Source organism: Salarias fasciatus, chromosome 10 (assembly GCF_902148845.1).
Source record: "Salarias fasciatus chromosome 10, fSalaFa1.1, whole genome shotgun sequence".
NCBI lineage: Eukaryota > Metazoa > Chordata > Actinopteri > Blenniiformes > Blenniidae > Salarias > Salarias fasciatus.
This window is the reverse complement of record NC_043754.1, coordinates 1,608,067-1,631,186: the sequence shown is the minus strand read 5'-3', so window position 1 is coordinate 1,631,186 and position 23,120 is coordinate 1,608,067. Positions and strand designations below refer to the sequence as shown.

Sequence of the window (23,120 nt, the reverse complement as noted above, 5' to 3'; positions counted from 1 at the left end):
GGGGCCGGCTGTTCCACAGAGGGCCCCTCCTCCCTCCTCCCTCCTCCCTCCTCCCTCCACTCTAATTAAGACCACATATCTTGGATTTTGCTGAGGTCAGGGAGGGGTTTTAATTTAAAAACCATTAAGACGTGCTCACCAGACAGGACTCGCCTTGCATCCCAGGCAGATATCATTTTAATTAAGTCTTATCTTTGCCCAATTTCTCCGGCTCAAGACATCATCATAATTCCTCAATAACAACCTTCAGATAAACCGAACAACATCCTGCTGCCTGCGACAGCGACTCGGGGATCTCAGGGCTCAAACGGGGGGATTCTGGCATTTAGCTGCTGCTGCTGTGAAAACGGTCCAAACCAGAGGAAATGGCACATGCAGGGACGGCGTGGCGAATATATTTCATTTTTAATGACACCCAAAGGTCCACTTTCACTCTGCTGAAAGTTTTTGTGTTCAACTGTTGCAGCCACAAAATTGGGTAATAAAACCTTTAAAACACAAAAGCCTCCCACCTTCTAAAGAAGACGTAATTGTCTCGGAGGCTCCGCGGCGCGCCGGGCGCTCCGAGTGTTTATCGCCGGGAGTCGAGCCTTTTATCGCCCCGTCGATGCTACGTGTGACGAGTCTGACGAGCAGGAAGTGTCGCCTTGAAAGTACCAGACCGTCAACGAATTGACACTTCAACCAACACGATCCCAGGAGCTGCTTGTAACCCCCGCCCCCCTCAGTCCAACCAACCCCCCCCCGTGACGGTGACCGATCCGTCCCACATCTCGACAGCGTGCAGAACTGAAGTTCAGGTGAATAAATGGTCTTGTTGGATCTTCTCACGAGGCTCCGAAGCCGTCTTAGTGATGGACAGAGCTTCTGTTGGACATGTCGCTCTGGTCCCTCATGGTCCCTCATGGTCTGTGGCTTCTGACGGACTCGTTGCTCTCGTTGCTCTGGTCCCTCGTGGTCCCTAGTGTTCGACGGCTTCTGTTGGACACACCGCTCTGGTCCCTTGTGGTCCCCAGTAGTCGGCGGCTTCTGTTGGACACGCCTCTGGTCCCTCGCGGTCGGCGGTTCTGTTGGACACTTCACTCTGGTCCCTCGTGGTCCCTTGCTGTAGGCGGCTTCTGCGGGATGCGTCGCTCTGGTCCCTCGTGGTCGGCAGCGCCGTCGTGCATGTAGATGAGGATTAAAACAAAACGACTGAAGCTCCGACTCCTGGTCACTTCAACACTTTATCCAAAAGTCCGGTCTGTCCTGGGTTCCCGATGCTGCAGAGAAGCCCTGCTGGCCGACATGTCCCCCCTTTCTTTCTTCCTCCTAAACATTGCTTTAAAAAAAGGAGGTTGAGATATTCCAAACGCAGAGATGTGTGTGTGTGTTCAGAAAACACATTTTGACTGAATCGCTTCCTGTCGTGTTTTTATCTTTAAATAGCCCGACCGCTGTCCGCTGATCTAATGGGCAAAGCGATGTTTACTGGATGTTTTCTGGCGATTTGAAACACTCCAGACGGCTGTGCTGCCGTCTGGCTGATGGATTAGATGTGAGCATTATCGAGCAGTTTAACACACACATCATGAGAACGGCTCTGTGGAACAGAATCAATATTCAACGTACTTGTTTTCTGGATATAGAATTCCCATCAGACATGTTTTTTTTTTGTCTACCGTTGTGCTTTTATAATAAGTGATTTCTTTACCTGTTCTGTAATATTTCTTCATTTATAATTTTTTTTGAATAAGTGTGCAATTTTGAATCTCTTGTTGTGTTCATTTTGTATTGGACCCTCTTGAACTTCCACCAGCTGAGTGGGCTTATAAAGGACGCCACACAAAGACCCTGCGCCCTCTGCAGGGGGTTAAATCCCACTCCAACATATCCAGTGTGTAAACATGGAATGCACAAAAGCAATTTCATTTGATGAAAAAGTTTTGATTCTCCCTCTTTCAGTAAAATGTACAAGCTGCTTATCCAGCCTTTTTTAATGGCAGACAGCAATGCAGATGTGGAGGTCGACGGAGCGTTTCATTAAAGTGAACTATTTCATGGCATTTTCAGGGTTCTTGACTTGTTAAAAACAAATAAATAAATAAAAATAAAGGTCCCTGTTGTCATCAACGGCATCATCCCTACAGGGGGCAGTGTAACCAGAAGCATGATGCCAGGCGAGCCAATCAGAATCCTGGAAAAATACACACTACAGCTCACAAATATGATCCACCACCGTTAAAGCCAGGACCAATATGCTAACGCTAACATGCTAGCAGTTAGCAATGCCACTATGCTAATCATGTCTTTTATTTGCTGATTTTTTGATGAAAGTATTCTGAATTGTTTTCAATGTTGTTCAGAGATCTGTGTAGTCAGTTTGATAGCTAGCTTCAGTGGCTAACAAGACCTAGCGCCGTGCAGACGAAGCTTCATGAACCACTGTCTTGATTTTCTCAAGCCATTAGATGGTGCTATCTGTTCAAGAAATTTTTGAGAGCACACGTTATTGGCAGTCCTTCAGCCTTCTATCTTAGAACCAAGAGTGCCATCTAGTGGCTTTGGAAAACAATGAAGCTTCATGAAGCTTCATTCATCTGCCGATCAGTAGTGAGTAGGAATTCATACTGTTCTCATTTCTGCAGATACAAACTGTACCAGTTTTCGGTACTGTTGTGTGTTTATGTAGAAATGAATGTTAATTTGTTGCTGGCTGCAGACGATGAGTCACTAATCAACTAGCGTGCTAACAGACTCTAGTGTTTTAATTGATGCTAGTTTGCCAACAGATGCTAGTGTGCTCTTTGATGCTGAATGCAGGCGTTGTAGCCGTAGATCTGAGGCTTGTCACTCCTCAGCTTTGAGAAAAATCTTGTTCTTAACCAGAAGCTTTCAGATTCCAAGTTTTCCCGCCGCAGCGAGCGTAGTTTACATCTTATTTTAAAAAGTGGAAGCATGCTTTCGAGAGCTTTCTAGTCACGCTTGCTTTGTTGACATGCTAGCTGCTGGCGTCATTACGCTCTTGTGCAGTGCTGCATTCAGGTTCGACATGGGACACTTCCTGCTCTTGCACTCCCTCACAGTCACAACGATGCGTTAAATGGTAAATGGTAAATGGTCTACACTTATATAGCGCTTTTACACTGCATTGACAGAGCCCAAAGCGCTTTACACTGCATTAACACCTTCACCCATTCACACACACATTCACACACCAGTGGAGGCGTTCAGGTACCGAAGCATGGTGCCGTTTGGTTTTATTGTGAATTCCGACGGAATTCGGTCAGTACCTTTAAACGTACTGAATTTGGTTCCATCCCTACTACGAGACCTTCACAATGCTAATGACACTAATGACACTTCTTTCTCAGAAGCCCTCCATCGGATCTCAGTCTCAACCGTCGACCTACAGACACCAGGACGAGTTTTTCTGAAGCTCCACTTTGGCCAAAATTTTCAGATATCATGGTTTTTGATTAACTTACAACTTTGTTTGAATCTAAATGTTCAACAGGGTCTTAATTAGTTAATTAGTTTAAAGTGCCTCTCTGCTGGGGAGAGGAGCTCCGCAACGTTCCCATCCGAGCTAATTGTGGCTAACTTAGCGAAAACTGTCAGCTGACCCATCTGAAGACGGTAGACGAGCTGACTTTATGATAACACTGGCGATGGATGAAAAAATATAGCCGAAATGAGCGATTTTGCAGAGATTATGTCCTGCGCTGAAGCTCCATTGCCGTGGCCCCCGCTAAATCGGTTGGATCTAAATAACTTCTGGAGGACTCCGAGCTGCACCATGTTTGTCTGAGTGAGTATATGAGCATGACACACCTAGAAATGAGGTCCAGGTGTCAAAAAAACGGAGTTGCCCTTTAATTGTGGAGTTTGTTCACCCCGGGATGGAGAAACTACCTCAGAATGTAAAAGGGATTTTCCATCAGTCCCCATAAGTCTCCTGGTCTGCTAGACGGCATATTGATGTCAGTGAAGCCCTGAATTAATAAGCATTAACTGACTTTCTGAAGGAGAGTTTAAAATAATTTCTGTCATACACTTCAGTACACCTCTTGTGAATAAGTCCCATGTACTGTTGTGGTGGAGAGCAGCAGAAAGCAGGGAAGCGACGAGGGTCAGCTGGAAAAAGCTTTTTTCTGAGAAACTGAGGACGACTGAGTCAACATTCATTTTTATAAAAGCATCATTGTTGTTGTTTGTAGTGGTTTCGTCAACTAAACCGAACACAGCAGACCTCCTCCTCCTCCTTGCTTCTTCTCCTTCTTCTTCTTTGTTGTCTTGGAGATGAGTGATGGCAGTCCCTCCATGTTGATGGTTTGAACCCTTATCTGGCCCTGCTCAAGAGCCCTTGGTGTGTCTTGTGGAAACTCTTATAAAGGCAGAAATCCAGTCGGAGGAAATGTTTTGTTTGACTCAGGTTGTAGTTTTAGTTTGTGTTGTGCAACGTGTCTCCAGACGCCTGGAGGACTTGTTCTCCTTCTGGGAAAGAAAATCATTGAATGTTAAAGTGAAAATATCCGAATGTGTTGAAACATTGTGAATAGTTTCAGGGTGAGACTTGGATTAGATGATAAGTAGTTCCAGATGATGTTTTAGTAAAACCTGAAAAAATGTCTGAGTTTGAAGGAGAAGGTCAGAGGAAGTTAGGTTCAGCATGGTTGGGTAAATTAAGATGAAATGGATGAAATTAATCAGAATCTCTTGAGAAAATCTGTCAAGCAGCAGTGTTTGAGTCTGTTTCTGTAACCTGCTTGCAGAGGAAGTGCTGGATGTTTTTCCCCTTTCACACGACGTTCCTCTGGCGAACGTCACTGGATGCGATCATCGTCTCGTCTGAAATGATTCCACTCGGAGGAAACTTTAGACGCACTTCGTTTACAGCTTTATGTCCAACGCGATCAGTCAGTCCTGAGCCCAGCTGGACGTCGGTTCTCGTTTGATGCTGAATAATTGCCTCAGGAAATTGGACTTTCTGAGGCGAACGTCAGAAATGTCCTCGTTTGTGGAGACCGTCATGCTTGACCGGACCGAGAGCCGCATCGCCTGGAAGTTTAACGTCGTGTTTAGGAGTTTAGAGACGAAGCATGTTCCTTCTGTTTCATTGACCTAAATAAGAATCATTCAGGACTGTCCAGTCATGATGGATCAGGACCAGGTCCAGGACCGATGTGGGGAAGGAGTCTGTATTTTTCATCTCATGTTCAAAGACTTTCTGAATGTTTATGCTGCATGAAAGGAAAACAGTTTCATTTGAGAAGCTTTTGGATCTCGACTTGCTCCACTGATGAAAACACACTTTCATTAAGTTCATTGGTAGCTTTCATTGGAAACCCGACTGATGCTGCTCCTCGAGCAAAACCTCCTCGCTGTAAAAACTTTTATTTTGTATTTTTTATTATTCTGTTCCATTATAAAGTAAGATTTTAAGGTGAAATTGAATATTTCCCAACAACTCCATTCCCCGGCAGTGGTCCTTGACCTGCTTCCTGTCATGGCTGCCAAATAAAAAACATGCTGAATTCCCATTTGAAGACACTTTTTACCAAGGACCTCTTTCTTAAACCGCTCAACAAGCGCATCGAGCCGCTGTGGTTCTGAAGCGGTGCCGGGCGCCGAGAGCCTGTTATTACAGCCCCGCTCCGCCTCGGCCTGCGCGGAATTAAGTTATCGTCAGATTGAACAATTCTTCTTTGTTTTGTCGCCTCGGGGCGCCGAGCGCCGCTGCCGGTCACCCGCCCGGAAAGCCACCCGGCTGCCAGCGGTGCCAATTAGCGAGGGTGGATGTTCCGTTCACGTGGCTGCTCTGACTCGCCGTGGTGAAAACAACAAACCGAGACTCTGGTCCCGGTCCCACGGTGACCGGTATGAGGACTCGTCTGAGGCTGAGGTGTTGATTCCTTCACGTCCTGCGTGTTTTGCTGAGCAGCCGATGCCAGATTTCGTCTCAGATGAAGTGAACTGTAACCTTCACCCTCGACTGGAAGCAGAAATGTGGGAACTTCGTTTGGATTTCCTGAATTTTCAGAATAAAAGGGATCCAGAGGTGACGGATTTAAAGCTGCACTCATTCCTGTAATCAGCGCTCCTGAAACGTTGAATTCTTAATTTCCCCGTCTTACTTGATTTATTGCCTCATTTTGTGTTAAAGTATGAAAATCCTGAGTTTTTAGTGCTTGAAAATTGGAACGTCCAACCGTTCTAAACGTGGTTCTTCTTCACTTGGTCGTCGCTGCTCTCTTCCTCTGATCAGTGTTTTTATTTATGGTTGCATGAAGAAGCTGGACTCGGAATCAAACGTCCAGAAGGAAAACTGCGATCCGTGGAAGAGGTGGGGACCCCTGGTGGATGAATGAGGAACAGCACTGACTCGTGTTGGAACCTCGATTTCTGGATCTAAGACAGATCAGGAAATCTACATTCGAAAGTTTGCTTCACTGTAATGTGAATTACAGTTTATCACAGATCACAAAGTGAATCAAAACTCTTAAATATATTTACAACTTAAAAGAAACTTTCAAAGAAACCAGGTTATAGGCTGCCATCGGTTAAATGAGTAAGTAGAACTAAAAAAAAAGCGTTATTTCATTTGCCGCCAGTGATTTCTGTCAACATTCAGGTCCTGAAAATATGAAGACTTCCTGAAATTCTGCTCCCAGGATGGAAATGAAGACTCGGTTCAGGGAGACGCCGCAACTTTTCCACAGTGGTTTGAGTTCTGAGAGGTTTTTAAATGGTTCATTTAAAACATTAACTCTTGATCAAACCTCCAGGTAACATTTAGTGATTTCAACTCGAGAAATACTATAAATACTTAAAATGTTTTCCAAAAACTTCATGAAACATTTTGAGAATTTTGAGTCTCTTGTTCCCTCAACAACAGATTCGAGTCGATGATTTAACATTTTTTCTTCTAATTAAAGCATATTATATCCAATAAACCCTAAATCTGTTTCATGAATGAGACTCAAAGTAATTCTGCACCGCTCTTCAACCTGAAAAGAGGCGGCCACGATGATGATCATGCTGCAATGCATCATGGGAGTTTGGGAGGAGAGGTTTATTTTTGATGGTGTTCTTGGTGTCTTGTTGTGTTCTCGTAGTTCAGTGAATCTAAATAGTTTGATTACTTTTCACATCAAACCTGGACTGAGAACTGTTGAATCCGGTCCTGCTGTCTGTGTAAGGTCAAAGTTCACAGGTCATGGCAGTGATGTATTTCCAACTAAATGCAGTGTTAATGTTCAGCTAAAACAAACCATTATAACGATTTACAAGTGGCTGATTTATTTTACCCAATTGACAAACATTTAGAAATAACTCAGTTAAATTGCTTTACAGAGAATGATTCCGTTACGGTTGGATCTGAAGGAAAGAAGTTGGACGGTCACAGACGCATCGGACTGTTTGGGTGTTCTGGATGTCGGTTGGGGCCGGCTCAATATTTTCTGGATGGAAATCTTACCTAGATTTAAAGTGTGTTCAAGTGTTGTGTGTGAAGTGTGTGTGTGTCTGCTGGAGAGCAGATGTTTCACCATGAAGTCCTGGACACCCAGGGTTCTGCCAGGGTGCCCCCCCTTCAGGTCCCCGGGCCACAGTTTGGGCTCCACTTAGTGTAACCTGTCTGTGAAGATGAAAAAAAAAAAAAAAAAAACCCTGCAGGCTGTGGACCATATGGCGCACGAGAGGAGGATACCTGGAGAGGAGAAAAGGAGGGAGGGAGAGAGGGAGTGTTAGAGAGAGAGAGGGGAGAGAGAGAGAGAGAGAGAGAGAGAGAGAGAGAGAGAGAGAGAGAGAGAGAGAGAGAGAGAGAGAGAGAGAGCGGATTCGGGTTTTTCCTCCTCGGCTCTACAGTCTGATCCAGGCGACGCGCAGAAAAAGCGGAAAGCGGAGGACTGAACCGGGGAGAGGCAGGAGGGCAGCAGCGACGCGGGGGGAGCAGGAGGAGACTTGGCAGACGCCTCAGCGCCTCAGCATCCATTTCACGGAGCTTCCAGTCCGGAGCGGGAGACGGTGCGCATTTCTCCGGCAAACGGCGCTTTCCTCTCCTTCCTCCCAACTCCGGGCTTGTTTTTCTTTCTTTTCCTTTCCTCTCCCGTTCCCTTTCTCCCTGGAAGCCGGGCAGAGACTGTCGGGACTGTGAGCGGCAGCCGGCGCCACTCGGAGGGAATCAGCTGGAGCGCAGGTCTCGGCTGCGCGCTGCGTCTGGGTTTTGCGGAGCGGCATTTTTGCGGCGCGCGCGCGCAGCTTCTCGTGGAGAGGTGGAATAAAACGCGGACGCTTCAAGTTCTCCTGGAAGTTGCGCAGCGACAGAGGAAGAGATGGGGATTAGCGGCTGTCTGGCGGCGCCCGGGAAATGCCTCGTCGTGCTCGGACTTAAATTGTTATTCCTTGTACCTGCAGGAGTTCCGGCGCGGAGCGGAGACTCGGTGCTAAAGGACAACATCACCGTGAGACAGGGGGACAGCGCCGTCCTCAAGTAAGTCCCCGCCCGCCGCTCCGCACACCAAGCTCCAGTCACTAAAGGTCACCGCATCCCGATGCGGGAGAGAGAGAGAAAAAAAACGCGCACAGACGCCTGTTTATTTCCCACATCTTGGCAAGTGCGCGCAAGTTGGGGCAGAGCCGCGCGCGCGCTGCGCGGTGCCCTTGAATGTTATTGCTCTGCTTGGTTTTCCGGTGTTGTGGGGGGAGTTGAGGTTTTTTTAGGGGGGGCTGGAGGCTCGGAGCTTCAGGAGGCTCGAGCTCAGCTGATCCGCTGTCACTGTTCCTCTGAGCGCGCGGCTTCACGTGCTTCCTGCGCACCGTGCAGCTCTCCTCCACCGGGGCAGGTGTGACGCTGGAGAGAAAAAACATCAGGATCTCTTCTGGGGATGCTGATACAGACCCCCCCCACCCCCCTCCACCCCCCTCCACCCTCCTCCACCCCCCACTGCTGTCACCACACATACACACACGTGCACGCGCCTGCACTCAGATCCTCCATCATGTAACAGACACGTGCACAAAGAGACCCCAGGTGGTGCTCAAGCACCTTCCTTCCTTCCTCCTTTTCTTTTTCTTTTCTCTGTTTTTCATGCATTGAACCTTCCATCCAGTCAGAGTTCATTCGGTTATCAGAAACTTGAGCTGATGTTCTTCACTGAACCGAGGCCACGGTGCGGATCCCGGCGGAGATCCAGTGGATTTCAGGAGTTCTGTTTCTGAATCGATCCTAAAATGAGGCGATTTGCTCTTAAATCCATCAGTTCAGCTGCAACTTTGGTTTCGTATTATTGGGGAATTGGTTCCTGTTTTCTTCCTCTCAGCGCCTGTGCGTGTGTGTGTGTGTGTGTGTGTGTGTGTGTGTGTGTGTGTGTAAACAGATTGTCTTTCATTACATTTAGATGAGGATGGAGCCGGAGAGATAATCAGCAGCGTCAGGAAATGAAAACCAGCCTGATTCTGAGGTTAAATAAACATATGAAGCCGTTTCCGCCGAATGCAAAGCAGCCGCGCACATCTGCACGGCGCCGCAGCTGTGAGCCGCTCACCCCGGTGTGTGTGTGTGTGTGTGTGTGTGTGTGTGTGTGTGTGTGTGTGTGTGTGTGTTCAGTACCTGAAGCTGTCAGAGCAGGGCAGCAGAGTTCAGCGGCTGCCGCTGTTTGGACGGGAATTATCCAGCAGGCTGACGACTGTCGACACACAGAGCAGCTAAACAGGCTGCTGCAGGCGGGGAGGCGGAGGTGACGGCGCCGCGTCTCCGGCCTCACTCGTCCCGCCGTTAATCCCGTCTCCGTCTCCCGGTCTGGTCCAGGATCCGGTGGCTCAGACCCCCTGGAGCCCACCTGGGTCTCTGGCTCCAGGCTCCAGGCCCGCCTCAGGCTGGAACCACAGCTTTAACCGTCGTCTCTGACGGGGTTTCAGACCAGGACGATGGTCCACATGAGGCCCCCATCAGGACCCCCGTCAGGCCCCCATCAGGACCCCCGTCAGGCCCCCATCAGGACCCCCGTCAGGCCCCGCCCTCCTCCCTCACAGGACCACAGCCAGTTCCTCCACATTAATGAACTCCCGTTTTCATTTCAGCCATTTTTCGACTGAGATGATTCCAAAATCCAGTTTTACTGAATTTACTTCATGGAATTAGCTGAGAACACACACACACACACACACACACACACACACCTTTCTAATGTGGTAGTGAGGAGCTTCGTACAGCGGTGGCCGTACCGCTCCAGGACAGTCGTCCAATCAGAAGCGAGCCTCAGCAGGGGGTCTCCCGGCCGGCCAGTCGGGCGCCGTGGAGGATCTGTGGCAGAACGTGAAGAAACAGTCACACTGCTCCACTCTGACAGTCATGAAATCGCCTGGAGGGAGGCGGGTTGGAGCCGCCGACCGGAGCCTTTGTTCGATTCCCTCCAGCAGCGGGACGATTCTCCTTCCTGGCCGCCGCCGCAGAGCGGAACCGCCGCCATGACTCACTTTAATTCCTGAAAGTGGAGTTGTAGAAAGCCGAGTGTAAAGCTCGACAATGCGTCCGTCCGTCCGCTCGCCGCCCGGCGCCGCCCTGCCAGAGTGTCCGACACACCTGGCCGTGAGGAGGACGATCTGCCGCCTCGTCCACTTCGCTCGGAGCTCTCCGGGTTTGGACGGTTCTGAAAGCAGCAGAGAAAATGATTTTCACCCTGCTTCCCCGCCAAGCTGCTGCCGGTAGAAACCAGGAACCGGGAACAATGGAGCCTGTGGAGCCGCCGGATCAGAGCGTTGTTCCCCGAACACAGTGGACCGAGCTCCAGGAGCTCCAGGAGCTCCAGCACAGGAAGAGACAGCAGGGACACAGCGGCGTCCTCGTACTGCCTGATGAATTAGAGAGAGTGTTTTTCCTGCCGTCAGCTCCGTTCCAGCTGCCGTCTTTCTCCTCATGTGACATTTTCCTGACGAAAACAGCAGTTTGGAACCAACGGAGCCTTTTTTTTTTTTTTTTTTTTTTTTTTTTTCCCCAGACGTCAGAAATCAAACACGCTGTCAGAAAGAGGCGTCGGTTCCTGGTAAAGCGCTTCGCTCAGGCTGCAGGAGAAACATGACAGCCGGTTAAAATGAGGCTCGCATCGAGCAGGGGGCGAGCAGCGAGCTAGCCTGGAGCTAGCCTGCAGCTAGCACGGAGTTAACACGGAGTTGGCACAGAGCTAGCAAGGAGTTAGCCTGGAGCTAGCAAAGAGTTTGCCTGGAGCTAGCAAAGAGTTAGCATGGAGCTAGCAATGAGCTACCATGGAGGTAACACGGAGCTAGCAAGGAGCATGCATGGAGTTAGCATGGAGCTAGCGTGGAGCGAGCACAGAGTTAGCATGGAGCTAGCACTAACCTAGCATGGAGTTAGCATGTTGTTTTGAGCCCGCTGTTGAAGATCCAGTTCACCGCACTGAAACGTAGACGACAGGCCGCAACTCCAGGACCGACCTGTTGGGAAGGAGCTACGCTAGGCAGTGCCGCCGCCGCCGCCGCCACCACCGCAGAGCCGCTACTCGGCTCCATCACAGCCGGTGAAATGACCAGAGAGAGAGAGGAGTGGCGTGCAGTCACAGGAAAGAAAATGAAAAAAATAAATTAAATTGTATTTTCTAGTGATTTTTATAAGCTAATTATCAATTTAACTTTTTTGTTTTATCTTTTAATTTTCACATTTACCATTAAAATACTGAGAAGAGACGAGGCAGCGGACACGGCGCGACACAGCGCTGCCCCGCCCACATCCGGAGGCCAGGGCTGACTGGGCCTCAGGTGAGGGCGGTGCTCTCGCTTTATGTCGCTATTAAATGTTCAAATACAAATTTTATATGAACTAAAATTTCATAGTTTAGCTGATTTATATAATGAGCCGCGTTTTTGTCCGCAACTTTTTTTTTAATGCGTTTTCTTGTGCCATACGATCTGTGGTCTAGAAGCATAAGGGGGGCCGACAGTTCTCCGGCCTCATGTTAGGGGGCGCTAACGATGCCCGGCGGTGGCGGTGGAATGAGACATTAACAGGTAGCGTGTCAAGTGCCGAGTCGTCAGTTTCTTTCTTGTCACCTTGTCATAAATTCAGAATGGGGGATTATACTCAGAAGCTAAAACAATTCTCAACTTTGGATTTCCGCTCGAAGGAGGAAATAATAGCTAAAGGCAGCCCAACGCCGGAGCTTCAGAGCACGCATCGGAAAACCCGCTTCTTTAAAACGGACTGGTGCTTCAGAGAGCCGGACGTCCACTGAGAAAACGCCTTTTCTGCTTTTCCTGCCTGCTTTTGTCACCCAGTTCATTAAAGTAAAGGTAACACCGTAATGACATTCTTTAAAATTAAATGTGTGTTTTTTTTTGTGTGCTACTTGTGAGCACGCCGCTCACATGAACCTCACTGCACGTCACCGGAAAAGAGGAAAACACTTTAACTAAACCAAAACTCTCCGACTCTGTTCGTGAACAGCCGTGACTTCAGTGAGATTTTTTTTTTTTTTTAACTGAAAAGTAGTTTTTAAATCCGCTTCTGTCTGGACGCCGTCTTGCTTCGATGTGGAAACGTCTCGATGCTCCAGACACAAACCTTCATCTGATGAACTTCACATTTCATGTTCCTGAGTTTGGAGAGGTTTAATTTACTTCTTACTGTGTGTGTGTGTGTGTGTGTGTGTGTGTGTGTGTGTGTGTGTGTGTGTGTGTGTGATGCTGTCTGACTGAAGAGGCTGAGTCTGATAACCTGGAGGTTTGGGAGGAGCTGAACTCTCCTGCTGTTCGGTGTGAATCTGATGTTTTGCTCCAGAAACCTGCAGACGACAGGAAGGCAGTTTGAGTCGAAGCCGAGCTCCGCTGCGACCTGAAGAATCGTTTTCACGTGAAGATTCAGCCGTAAACCTGCTGAAATCAGAGTATTGGTCCCAGGATTAATCCCAGCGGTGTTTTGAATCCCAGAAGATTTTGACGGCTTCGCTTTGTGATCTGCGGTGAAACTTTTGTTTTTCCACCTTCATTCTGACCTGCGGAGGCTTTTTACCTGCGAGCTGAAGGGCGTCCGTGAACACGAGTGTGTTTTTAACAGAATGTGAACACGAGCGATCCGGCTGCGACCATGTGCCGCTTCAGGATTTTATTTTTGGATGTCGATTTGATTTAAATTTAGATTTCGACAATGTTTTCTTCTCACTTGGCTTCATCACCAGAACATAATGAGCTGCAGACTGTACCAGGAGCCGCTTCCCCCGAAAAACACACCACTTCACATCTGAGTCTAATTTTCTTTAACTTTTAATGTGTGTGTGTGTGTGTGTGTGTGTGATTTGAGGAAGTATTTAAAGTTTTTGGGGTGGAAAAAAAAAAAATTTTTAATAAAAAAGAACTAAATAAAACCTCCCTGGATGAGTTTTTCCCTGAATGAGCGGCGTCCTCCGGACAGGAAGGAGCCGCCTCCCGCTTCCTGCCTGTGAGATTTTTAATGCAGGTAATTTAATAGAGATTGTCGGCGTCTGATTAGCTGTGAGTAATGGAGTCTAATCGGTTGGACCGTTGCCCGGTTTGCATCGACGTGCCGATCGTGATAAATATCTGATTGTGATTAGCAGAGCAGGGCTGGATAGTTATCTCCATGAGAAATCTCAAAATAGATTTTATTTATTTACCATATATCATTTTACCGTATCGCTCAACAGAATTATTGTCCCTCTGATATCACGAAGACACAGTTTTAATTACAGATCATTCACGTATCTGTGCTCAGTAACGCCATGAACGGCCACCAGGTGGTGCTTGTTCCTCCTCCGTGATCTTCAGCGGGAGTCCGGAGGTTTTCCTGCTGCTGCTCACTGGCACATTTCATTCAGAAATTCATTCAGAATATGGTTTCATTCAGGTGAAAAGTCCCAAAACAGCTGAAATCAAGCAACAGGTTTTAAAACAAATGGCAAATAATTACAAACCTGGGTCCGTTAGTGATCAGAGAAGCAGGCGATTCAGCCAGTGAGACGGAGGAATCATTTTAATTGATGAATCATTTCATCACCTTGAATGATTTTATTTCATTTCACGTCTCTTCCTGTATTGTGAATATCCACAGATGTCTTTAACCGGCTGTCGTACATCACAGAACTTTCTAATTCCTTTATCTTCATTCATTTTTCAACGCCTCGTACCAGTGAGACGACTTGATTCAGTGAAACCGACGGATTCCTCAATAATTCAGATAAATTCCTGTTCCTTCTGGAATGAGTCGTTTTTTAAAGCAGCGGACTGCAGTGGTCTGAAAGGTTGAAATAATGATCTCTGTCTGATCACTGCCTCGTGTCGGGGACGTTTCCACGTAAGGACAGGAAGTTCTGTGGTTCCAGATCCCTGGTTGTCCTGGGACGTTGTGAGAACAGTCCCTGTTGGACTCTGGACCGGATTCAGGCTCAGATCTCGGGTGAAGTGAACTGAGCTGCTCCAGTCGGTCTGATCGGGCTGTCAGGTGATCGACTCCCGGCGGCGCCACGAGGGACGCCGCTCGCAGACAGCAGAATTTAAATGAGGGCTTTGTCTGGATTACGGCTGGCGTTCACCGTGGAGTTCCACCTCCACCGCCGCAAAACGGAACGCGAACATTTCCACGAGTCGCAGATCGCTTCGCTGGATGGATCCACTGATTTTAACGTCGGTCAGAGTCCCGATGGATCAGCCTCTCTGTTTCGGTTTTCGTTTTAAAGCCTGCTGGTTCTGAACATGACTTTGAGTGTTTTCGGCACCGCTGGAGTAATTTAACCAATCAGGAAGGGGAGAATCTGAAGTGGAGGATTTAACAGCCTTTTCCAGCAAAGCACCAACAAACGTCTGATTTAAATTGAGAAATTAAAAATAAAGGAAGCTACGGGCCTCAAACCAAAGTGCTTCTTTGTCTTCCGACTTTCAAAGTGCTTTTTTTTTTCCTTTGGAAAGAAACAAAAACTCTGCAAACATGGATTTGATTGTGTTTTGTCGAAGTTGTGTAGGATTCCTGGAGCTGAGCAGAGCAGAGCGGGCAGCAGTGAATCCCTGCTCTGGATGACCCAGAGCTCCGTTCCCCGACCCGCTTTAGTTTTCTGGCTTTAATGACAGTGGATCTGCGGCTAGCTGGCCCCGCCCCCTCCGAGACGCACTAACAGGAAGTCCGTTGCGGCTGGAGGATAATGGGCGCCGTTCAGCCCTGCGTCGTTTCACAAACTGGGCCGGTCGTGACAAAACGAGGCCAGACTTCGTTCCTCCTGCTTCTTTAACAACCCGAACCCGGAGTGAAAGGCTTCCTCTGGAAACCTTCAGTTTCTGCAGCTTCCAGAGGAACGTTGTCTGATGGGCTCTCCGGCATGTTTATTAGCGGGGATTATTGATCTGTGTGCTGAGAACATGATTCCTGAGAGTTCCAGCTCAAACATCTGACCTGCGATGAAAGGCGGTGGATGTTTTCTGTCTGCGGAAGCACAAGCAGCTGCATACGTTTGACTTATCGAGCCGCCGGGTCTCTGAAGGGAGGCTCCGTCTCTGCAGGCTGTCAGAAAACACTCCAGATGAAGGGTCCACTTCTAATTTCACTGTGAAAGCAACGGCGAGCAGAAGCAGACGGCAATGAGACAACAGAGCGCAGCGCCGCCCTCTTCAGGTGGCGGTGACACAATCAACCTGAACGCTGAATGTCGTGTTAATCAGGATATTCATGGTACGCTGATGGTTTTCATCCTTTGGTTCTCTCCTGCTGACGAGGTCAGGATCGCCGATCAGTGAAGCCCTCTGAGCTCTGAAGGATGGAGTGAAGGAGAGGGTTTGCTAACGAGACCGTTCAGCGGCGGATTCAGTGTTTTCCGCTGTGAAGGAGGTTCGATGCAGCGATTCAACTTCTTCAGAGGACGAGTGCAGGAACGAGTGCGGACCTTTAGCTGTGAGCTTCCCTGAGGACTGACACCAGGACTTTGAAACGCCGTTCAGCTGAATTCAGGCTCCGCGCGATACGTGGCGGCGCCGGCGGGTCCCGGTGAGCCGGCTCCACGCAGACGACCAACGACGACCGAACAAACCAGAACCAAGCTTTCTAAGAACATTTTAAATACTCGCTGTTTATCAGCTGTATTCAGACAGCGGTTAAAAACGAATCCTCCTCTTCTGGATCCAGTGGAGCAGCAGGACGGATTCAGGAAGTCGGATCTGTGTCTCTGTTTCATGTTCCAGACTTCGATGGACGTCAGTGTAAATGGATTTTTTGCGTTTGTCACACAAAGTGTGGCTCCTTCAACATGTGTGTAGCGGCACACGCCTGTAAAGGCTCTGGGTTAATGATTCTGCGGCTCTGGGTTCTGTCCAGATCTGCTGTTGTGTTTTCAGAGGACGTCATTACGGGAAAAGCGTAAAGCACACGACTCTAAATGGATTTTTATGAGCTTCATTTTGAACATCTTAACTATTTTTTCTCCTGTTTAAATTACCTTTTGTCTTTTTTTTAATGCTCTGCTTTAAATGCTTGTTTTATTTCTATGATCTTAAAGCCGCCCGGTGGTGGAAATGGGCTTTATGAGCTTTTAACACGGTTAGTTTGTGATTTCCTCATAAAAACTTCGGTTCAGTCGGCGTTCCTCTTCATTCATGCGTATTTGAGGAATCTCTATGAATATTCAGTCCGACCCCAGCCCCCCCCCTCAAACAACTGGTTTGGTTCACGTCAGTCGGTGGAACCAATCTTGATGCTCCAAATACTCACAAACGAATGACAGAAAACGTCTGACCTCTGACCTCTGACCTCCAGACTTTCAGTCACTCCTGCTTCTCCGAGAACGTCCACAAGATGGCGACACGTGGTCACCGTAGATATATACAGTATAGACTTGGTGGGCAGGCTTCTCCACCTCGGTGCCGGGTCTATGTATCAAACATCTATCCTCGTCGTGGCTATGCTGTTATGCAGGTTCCGGGGTAAACTGAAGTCCAGCTGTTTTAACTTCCTGTTGAAAACAAGGCAGATAGAATTACTAACATCTCATAATATGAAGTCCTCCGTAGTGCCAGAGATGCTAAAACAGCTGATTATTGACTGCAGGTGTTTGTCAGGCTGGGAAACTTGATCCGGCTCCTTTAATGTACTTCTTCGTTCCTTTTTCTCCACGAAGCCCTTTAAACACTCCCTGAACCAACGACGCTGTCTAAATAAAGTTTCCTTTTTTGAAGACTGTCGCGCTTCTTCCTGACATGGCAGCTGTTGAGCTCACGAGGCGGTGCAGGCGAGTCGTCCTGCCAGGCGACACTGAGGGGGAAGCGAACCCAGACGTTCCGCTCCAGACTCAAACCGGCAAACTGGGGGAAAAGCAAACGCCCTGATGGGTGGATTAATAAGTGATCTGCAGCTCTCGTCCTCATGGCCCCCCCTCCGGAGCCCCTCCAGCAGCGGTGGAGTGCCGGCGAGCGGCCTCCCTCCCCGCCGCTCGCTAAACGCTGTGTGTAAATGTGCTAAAAGCTTTAAGTGAAGGCGAAGCGGCAGAGCCGGGCTGTTGAGCTCGACCTTTGTGGAGAGAGTTCAGCTCCGTCCTCCCTAATGATCACACTGTGTTCAAATGACTTATGAATCTTAATAACGGCGGAGCCATAAAGCAGCGCCGACGTGCCGGACGAGGCCCGGCTTCCCCGGGTCGCGCTCTGCGGCGGCGGCCCGCCGGGTCTGCATCAGTCGTTCTCCGGCGCTCCCCTGGCATCCATCTTCCACAGGTTGGCTCCAGCGTCTCGCGTCGTCGTAAATCACCCAGATAGTCATTAATTTTTAATACCCAGGAAGCCGCAGCCCTGCCGGCTGCCGCTCTGCCGCGAGCCGCCACATCTATTACCGTCGCCTCCTCTGCATGTTTGGCTGCTCTCCTCTGCCGCCATCAATACTCATCAGGAACGCCGTCCGTTCGCGCCGCTTCCCGCCAGCCGGCTCACTCTCCACCTCTTTCAGGCGCCTAGCTACTTTTTCCCTTCTCTTTTTGAGCTCGTTGGCGTCGTTCTTCATCAGCCGTGTCGTCGGTGTGCGAGGAAGACGTTTCTCGGTAACGTTTAGTCACATCAAGGATTGACCGTTAACCTCGCAGTGCGTAACACAAGCTGTATACGTTTATACAGTCCAAGAAGTAGTGTGTGGCAGCTGTAGTTTGTGTTTTTCTTCTAGGATTCTGATTGGTTCGCCTGGCGTTCTGCTCCTTGTTACACTGCCCCCTGCTGGTTTGGCCAGAGCTGCGACAAAGACCCTTCGGTCGTCTCTGTTTGTTTCGGTCGCTTCCTGGCCGTGTCAACATGTCCAACTGAGGTCAGGCATGTCTGGTTGTTCTTCGGGGAGAGTTATTGATCATGTGATTGATTTTATCTCTTAAAGACTGAAAGAAACTGTGTCTGTATGAAGCTCTTGTAGTGTAAAATCTATCCTCGGAAGCCACAGAGCCGTGTTTATCTTATTATTCGGGATAAAATAAGCTTTTGCAGAAATATAACAGCCGTAAATAACATTCTGAACTTGTGATATCAGGCTTCAAACATAGCAACTTCACACTTGTTGGACAGAACATGGCGCCTGTTGCGTTGCTGTTGTACCTCTGTCTGGACACGGCTCTGGGTTTGACAGGCCCACGGCAGGTTTTCACTCGTCGGAAATAACAGTTTTTGTGAACAACCGGCTGACGTTGATCTCATGTGTCCACAGTGGTTCGACCCAGTCGCCTGGTTTTCAGTGAAAATCTTAAACTCTGAGCACGACTTCTTAAATCATGTCTCCTCTTCCTGGTCATAGTGTTTTGGCTCATTGCACGAGGACAGTTTCAGATCTTTGTGACGCTGTATGAAATAAAGATAAGAAAACGCATTTTAATGAGAAAACCATTAAAAAAACCTTTCCGTTTCTGAAGCTCAGTTCTTCTCCAGACTCTGGAACTCTTCTTTAAAGCCGGTGGAAAAGTTGTTGATTCTGTTTGTTTCTGTTTCTTCGGGGAGCGAAGCAGGGAGTGCAGGTCTTTGTTGAACGGTGGTGTTTCATGGCGTTCTCTGGATGTTAACCCTTCAGAGGAGCTGGAGCTGCATACATTTACAAAATAATGAGTGAAAGTGATTTTTTTTTTTCCCGCCACCTCCTTAATGCTGCAGGACTGCGAGTTAATTTTAATATTTCCCAAGTGTTGTGTGAAGATAAGTATGCAGAGATCTGCTAATTAATGACGAACTTTGCTTAATGACTGACCTCCCAAGCACAGGCGGTTATGTTTCATCTATCACGGTGATTATGAGGCGGTCTGACTAATGGCGGCTTTTTGTCCGTCTGCCGCTTCCTGACTGGTGTTTGTTTAAAGGACGGGGTCTCCAGAGGGGGCGGGGCCTCCAGAGGGGGTGGGGTCTTCCGCAGGTGGTGTCGGAGTGCTTGCCGTCCACCAGTTTTGGTGTCGGAGGCAGACTGTGGAGAGGACTGGAGCCCGCCCCTGGTTTTGAGGCGTAACTTGGCGGTTGTCTCGGTTGTCAGTAGAGGAGCTCTCGATCGGCGGCGTCCCTCGCTCTTCACGCGTTCCACTCCGTTCAGAAACGAGACGTCTCCGGCCATCTGCCAGCGCGAAGCGCCGGCCGGATCGCTCCTCGTTCCTCCCGCCTGCCCCGGCGTCCCGGATCCCCCGGCGGATCCGTCCGACGGAGGAGCGCGGCGGAGAGGAGCGCCTCCATTGATTCTGTTCCCCGGCCAATGCCGTCTCAAGGATAGTGCAGATGAGCTATACTTAGAATCCAGACTGTGCGGCGCTGCCGGGGGGCGGAGGAGGTGGGGGAGGAGGTGGGGGTCCACGGCGTATTCCTGATCTTTTATTGTGCATTAAATGCGGCAGTGAGAATGAACTGGATCTGATGGAGTGAGTTCAGCACAAGCCGGGCGGCCTCAGTCGTCGATTAGCAGCAGAATGCAGTAAATACGGCGGTTAAACGGGAGCTGGCCGCCGGCCGCAGGCTGACTGCGAGCCTCGCGTGAACACGGCCGTCATGGCGCTCTCCGCCATTATGGCCGCATTAACTGCTTGTTTATTGCTGTTTCGGGCCGGCGGCGGCGAACTGTCGGCTCCTCTCATCAATCAAACACTCTTTGTCCTTCGAATCCGTTGGACGGGCGTCTCGACGTCGGAGTCTGATCGGACTGAAGGTCCTGACAGGACGACTGACACGTGTTCAGAGTGACGGCGTTAATCTGAGCAGGCGTGACGGGCGTCCATGTCAAGACGTTCGATTCCCAATCCAGATGCATGCGCTTTTGGGACGTGGCCGGTTTCAGGCGTCCCTGATTTATTATCGGTACCGGAGAGTTCTGTCTGAGGACGAGGGCGGGGGGAGGGGGGGCCGGTCTCAGTCCGCCGCCTGGTGCTTCTCATTAATATGGGTAAAAGTGACGAGGAGTCATCTGGGAAGAATGTCATAGCACATTAGACAAATAAGTGGCTGAGACCGCCGGCTGTAATGAATTGATTCGCCTCACATTGATCCCCCCACTCTGCCCGCCCCACTCTTAATCACATTTGGGAATCATGTTCATGTTCCGAATTGGAGCAATTATGAAATATTAAACATGCCTGGTAAATGGGGCCTGTTTTTTTTTTTGTTGTACTTCTTCGCCGTCCGCCATAACGAGCCCGTCCAGCTGGTCTGACGATGGCAATCCGTCCTCAGACGGCTGAAGGTGATGGATCCCCCCAAAATCTGTCACTCTACAATAACGTGTTATTCATCCCTCGCTCTCGTCTGGGGATCCGGTTCAGTCCCCGCGGAGGACCCATCAATCACCGTTAGAGAAAAGTCACTTCACGCCGCTCATCAGCCTCGCGTTGGACGGACTTCTGCTCCGTCATCGGGGGGAATTCAGACACAGCAGGGGGCGCTGTCTCAGCTACATGGAGGGAAAACTGAAGACTTCACTGGTTTTGCAGCATCATTACATCCATGTGAGCGTTTCCATCCTCCATGAGAAGGTCCCAGTCCAGGATCAGGAAGGATCAGACTTGGCAGGATGGTCAAATAAATGAGGCGAACATCCATGAAGGAGTCGGCTGGACAGCAGCCCGATGGCTCAGACGTGGAGAAAAACCAAGACAGTGCTGTAAAACATTTCTGACACGCTGTTAAACTGCAGTGAATCAATAGGAGGAATTTAGTGGAGGGTTTTTCTTGTTTATCACAAACAGCCCACCTGAACCGGACTCCATCGGATTCTGTTTTATCCCATGAAAGCGCTGACCTTTTCCCCATCATCTCCGTCCAAATGAACATTTCCCTTTGATGGTGCGTCCGGGACGGCGCCTCGCCGCCGCCACCCAGCCCGGGAAGGCCAAGCAGGGCCGCCATTAAACTGCTATTAATGTGGAACAGCTGGGCAATGCGATGGCTTTAAAGTGTCGAATCAAATGGTTTTTCAAACGGCGGCCTGGCGCCGGAATTAACGGCTGACACCGCGCATTAACACCGCCTTACAGTCAGACTGCTGTGATCGTGGATCAGGCTGCTGCTTCAGCAGGTCACATGTTGTATGATCCAGTGTGTGCAAACGACCTTTAGACATTTATTCTTCCTCGACTCTGAACCGCTCAGCTCGCTGCCTCTGTCAGGTTTAATGTGCTGCTAGTTAAATATTCAGATTTTACAGATGCACAGAGATGCTGCAGTCTGTCGGCTTCTTACCTGATCGACACTGTCCTCTGCATCAGAGCTCGCTGTCATCGTGGCCATTCGTTCAATTCGGACAACTTTATTCATTCCACAAGGGACAATTCATTTCTAATGTTTACATTCCGTCCGTAACAGGATAAATAATCAATAATTCTTGTTCGGTTAGGGAAACAATTTAAGCAGAAAGCAGAAGGGGGGGTGTCAGAACAGCAAGATTAAATATAAAAGACGACCTAAAACAGTCATAAAACCCATAGATAGAGAGGAAATGGATAATGTCCTCTAAATGAAGTCATTAAAATGGCTGTGTGTTTAGCAGAGGGAACGAAGGACTGAGCAGCCATCGGTTTTTCTTTGGGCCTCATTCTAACATCATGAACCAAACTTTTTCTGCTCTCGGGTTTTTTTAACGAGGCGAGGCGTGCGTTGGTTTTATGTCGAGTCCGAGTCCTTCCTGGAGAACCGAACACTGCAGCAGCGGTTTCCAATGAAGTGTTCAGCAGAGGAGCTTCTCATTCCTCCTGCTCTTTATGGACCTTCGTCTGAATCATGGACACCGAGAAATGATTGAAGCTCTCCGGTCTGTGTCTTTGTAGTAGCGATGTGCAGATGAAGCTTCATGAAGCTTCATGAACCACTTGTCGTTTTCTGAAGCCACCAGATCAGGGTTCTGCAACCTTTACGACCAAAAGAGTCTTTTTTTTTTTTTTTTTTTTTTTACTTTTGTGAATTCAAGTTGTTCTGGAGCCACAAAGCACATTTAACCTTTATCACGTTTAATGCAACTCGGGAAGTTTCATATGCAGCTTTGATGCACAAACAAAAACTATGTTATGATGCATTCATGAAGTTTCAACTGCAGCTCAGAATAATGAACATTTTATTACATTTAACTAATTTTTAACCTGATTTTAAGTTTTCCTGTTCTTTTCAAGCTTTGTTTTGGATCAAAATTTTGAAATTGTAGTAATTTTTGACCATTTTGCCTCTTTTTAATCAGTTTTTCATTCCTTTTTTCAACCGTGTGTAATTTTTTTCTGTTAGAAATTCTTGACATTTCAGGTTTTTTAAGCCGTTCTGTCCTTTTTTTCCCCATTTGTTGTGGTTTTAGCTATTTTTCCCAATTGGACTTGCACCTTATTTTTTTCAATCTGTTTTGAACCAATAATGACGAATCATTTTGAACCATACTGTGGAGTATCACTATCATAAAAATAAGCTCAATATTTATTCACGTTTCATGCCGTAAAAGCTTCATGGAGCCGCTGCAGAGGGAGTAAAGGCTGCAGACCCTGCACTAGAGGGCGCTGTCTGGCCTCATTGCCAGTCCTTCAGCCTCTATGTTAGAACAAAAAGGCAATAGGAATAGTGCACAAAGCTGGATACCTTGAACATACCAACAGATTGTTCTTGGAATCCAAGGAATTAAAGTTCCCAGATCTGGTCAAATTTAAAACGGCAGTACTTATGTTTAA

General features: G+C 48.5%; 1 protein-coding gene across 2 annotated transcripts in view; it reads left to right on the top strand.

The window, feature by feature from the left end:
* opcml (opioid binding protein/cell adhesion molecule-like) overlaps positions 1-23,120 on the top strand; it is a 372,753-nt gene that overhangs the window by 158,161 nt on the left and 191,472 nt on the right. Inside the window, exon 2 of one of the 2 annotated variants that reach the window (XM_030101011.1) lies at positions 8,398-8,473. In XM_030101011.1, the coding sequence (XP_029956871.1) occupies positions 8,398-8,473 (76 nt within the window). Of the gene's footprint in view, positions 1-8,024; positions 8,474-23,120 lie in introns of those variants that run through there. The other variant, XM_030101010.1, reaches the window with a different exon arrangement.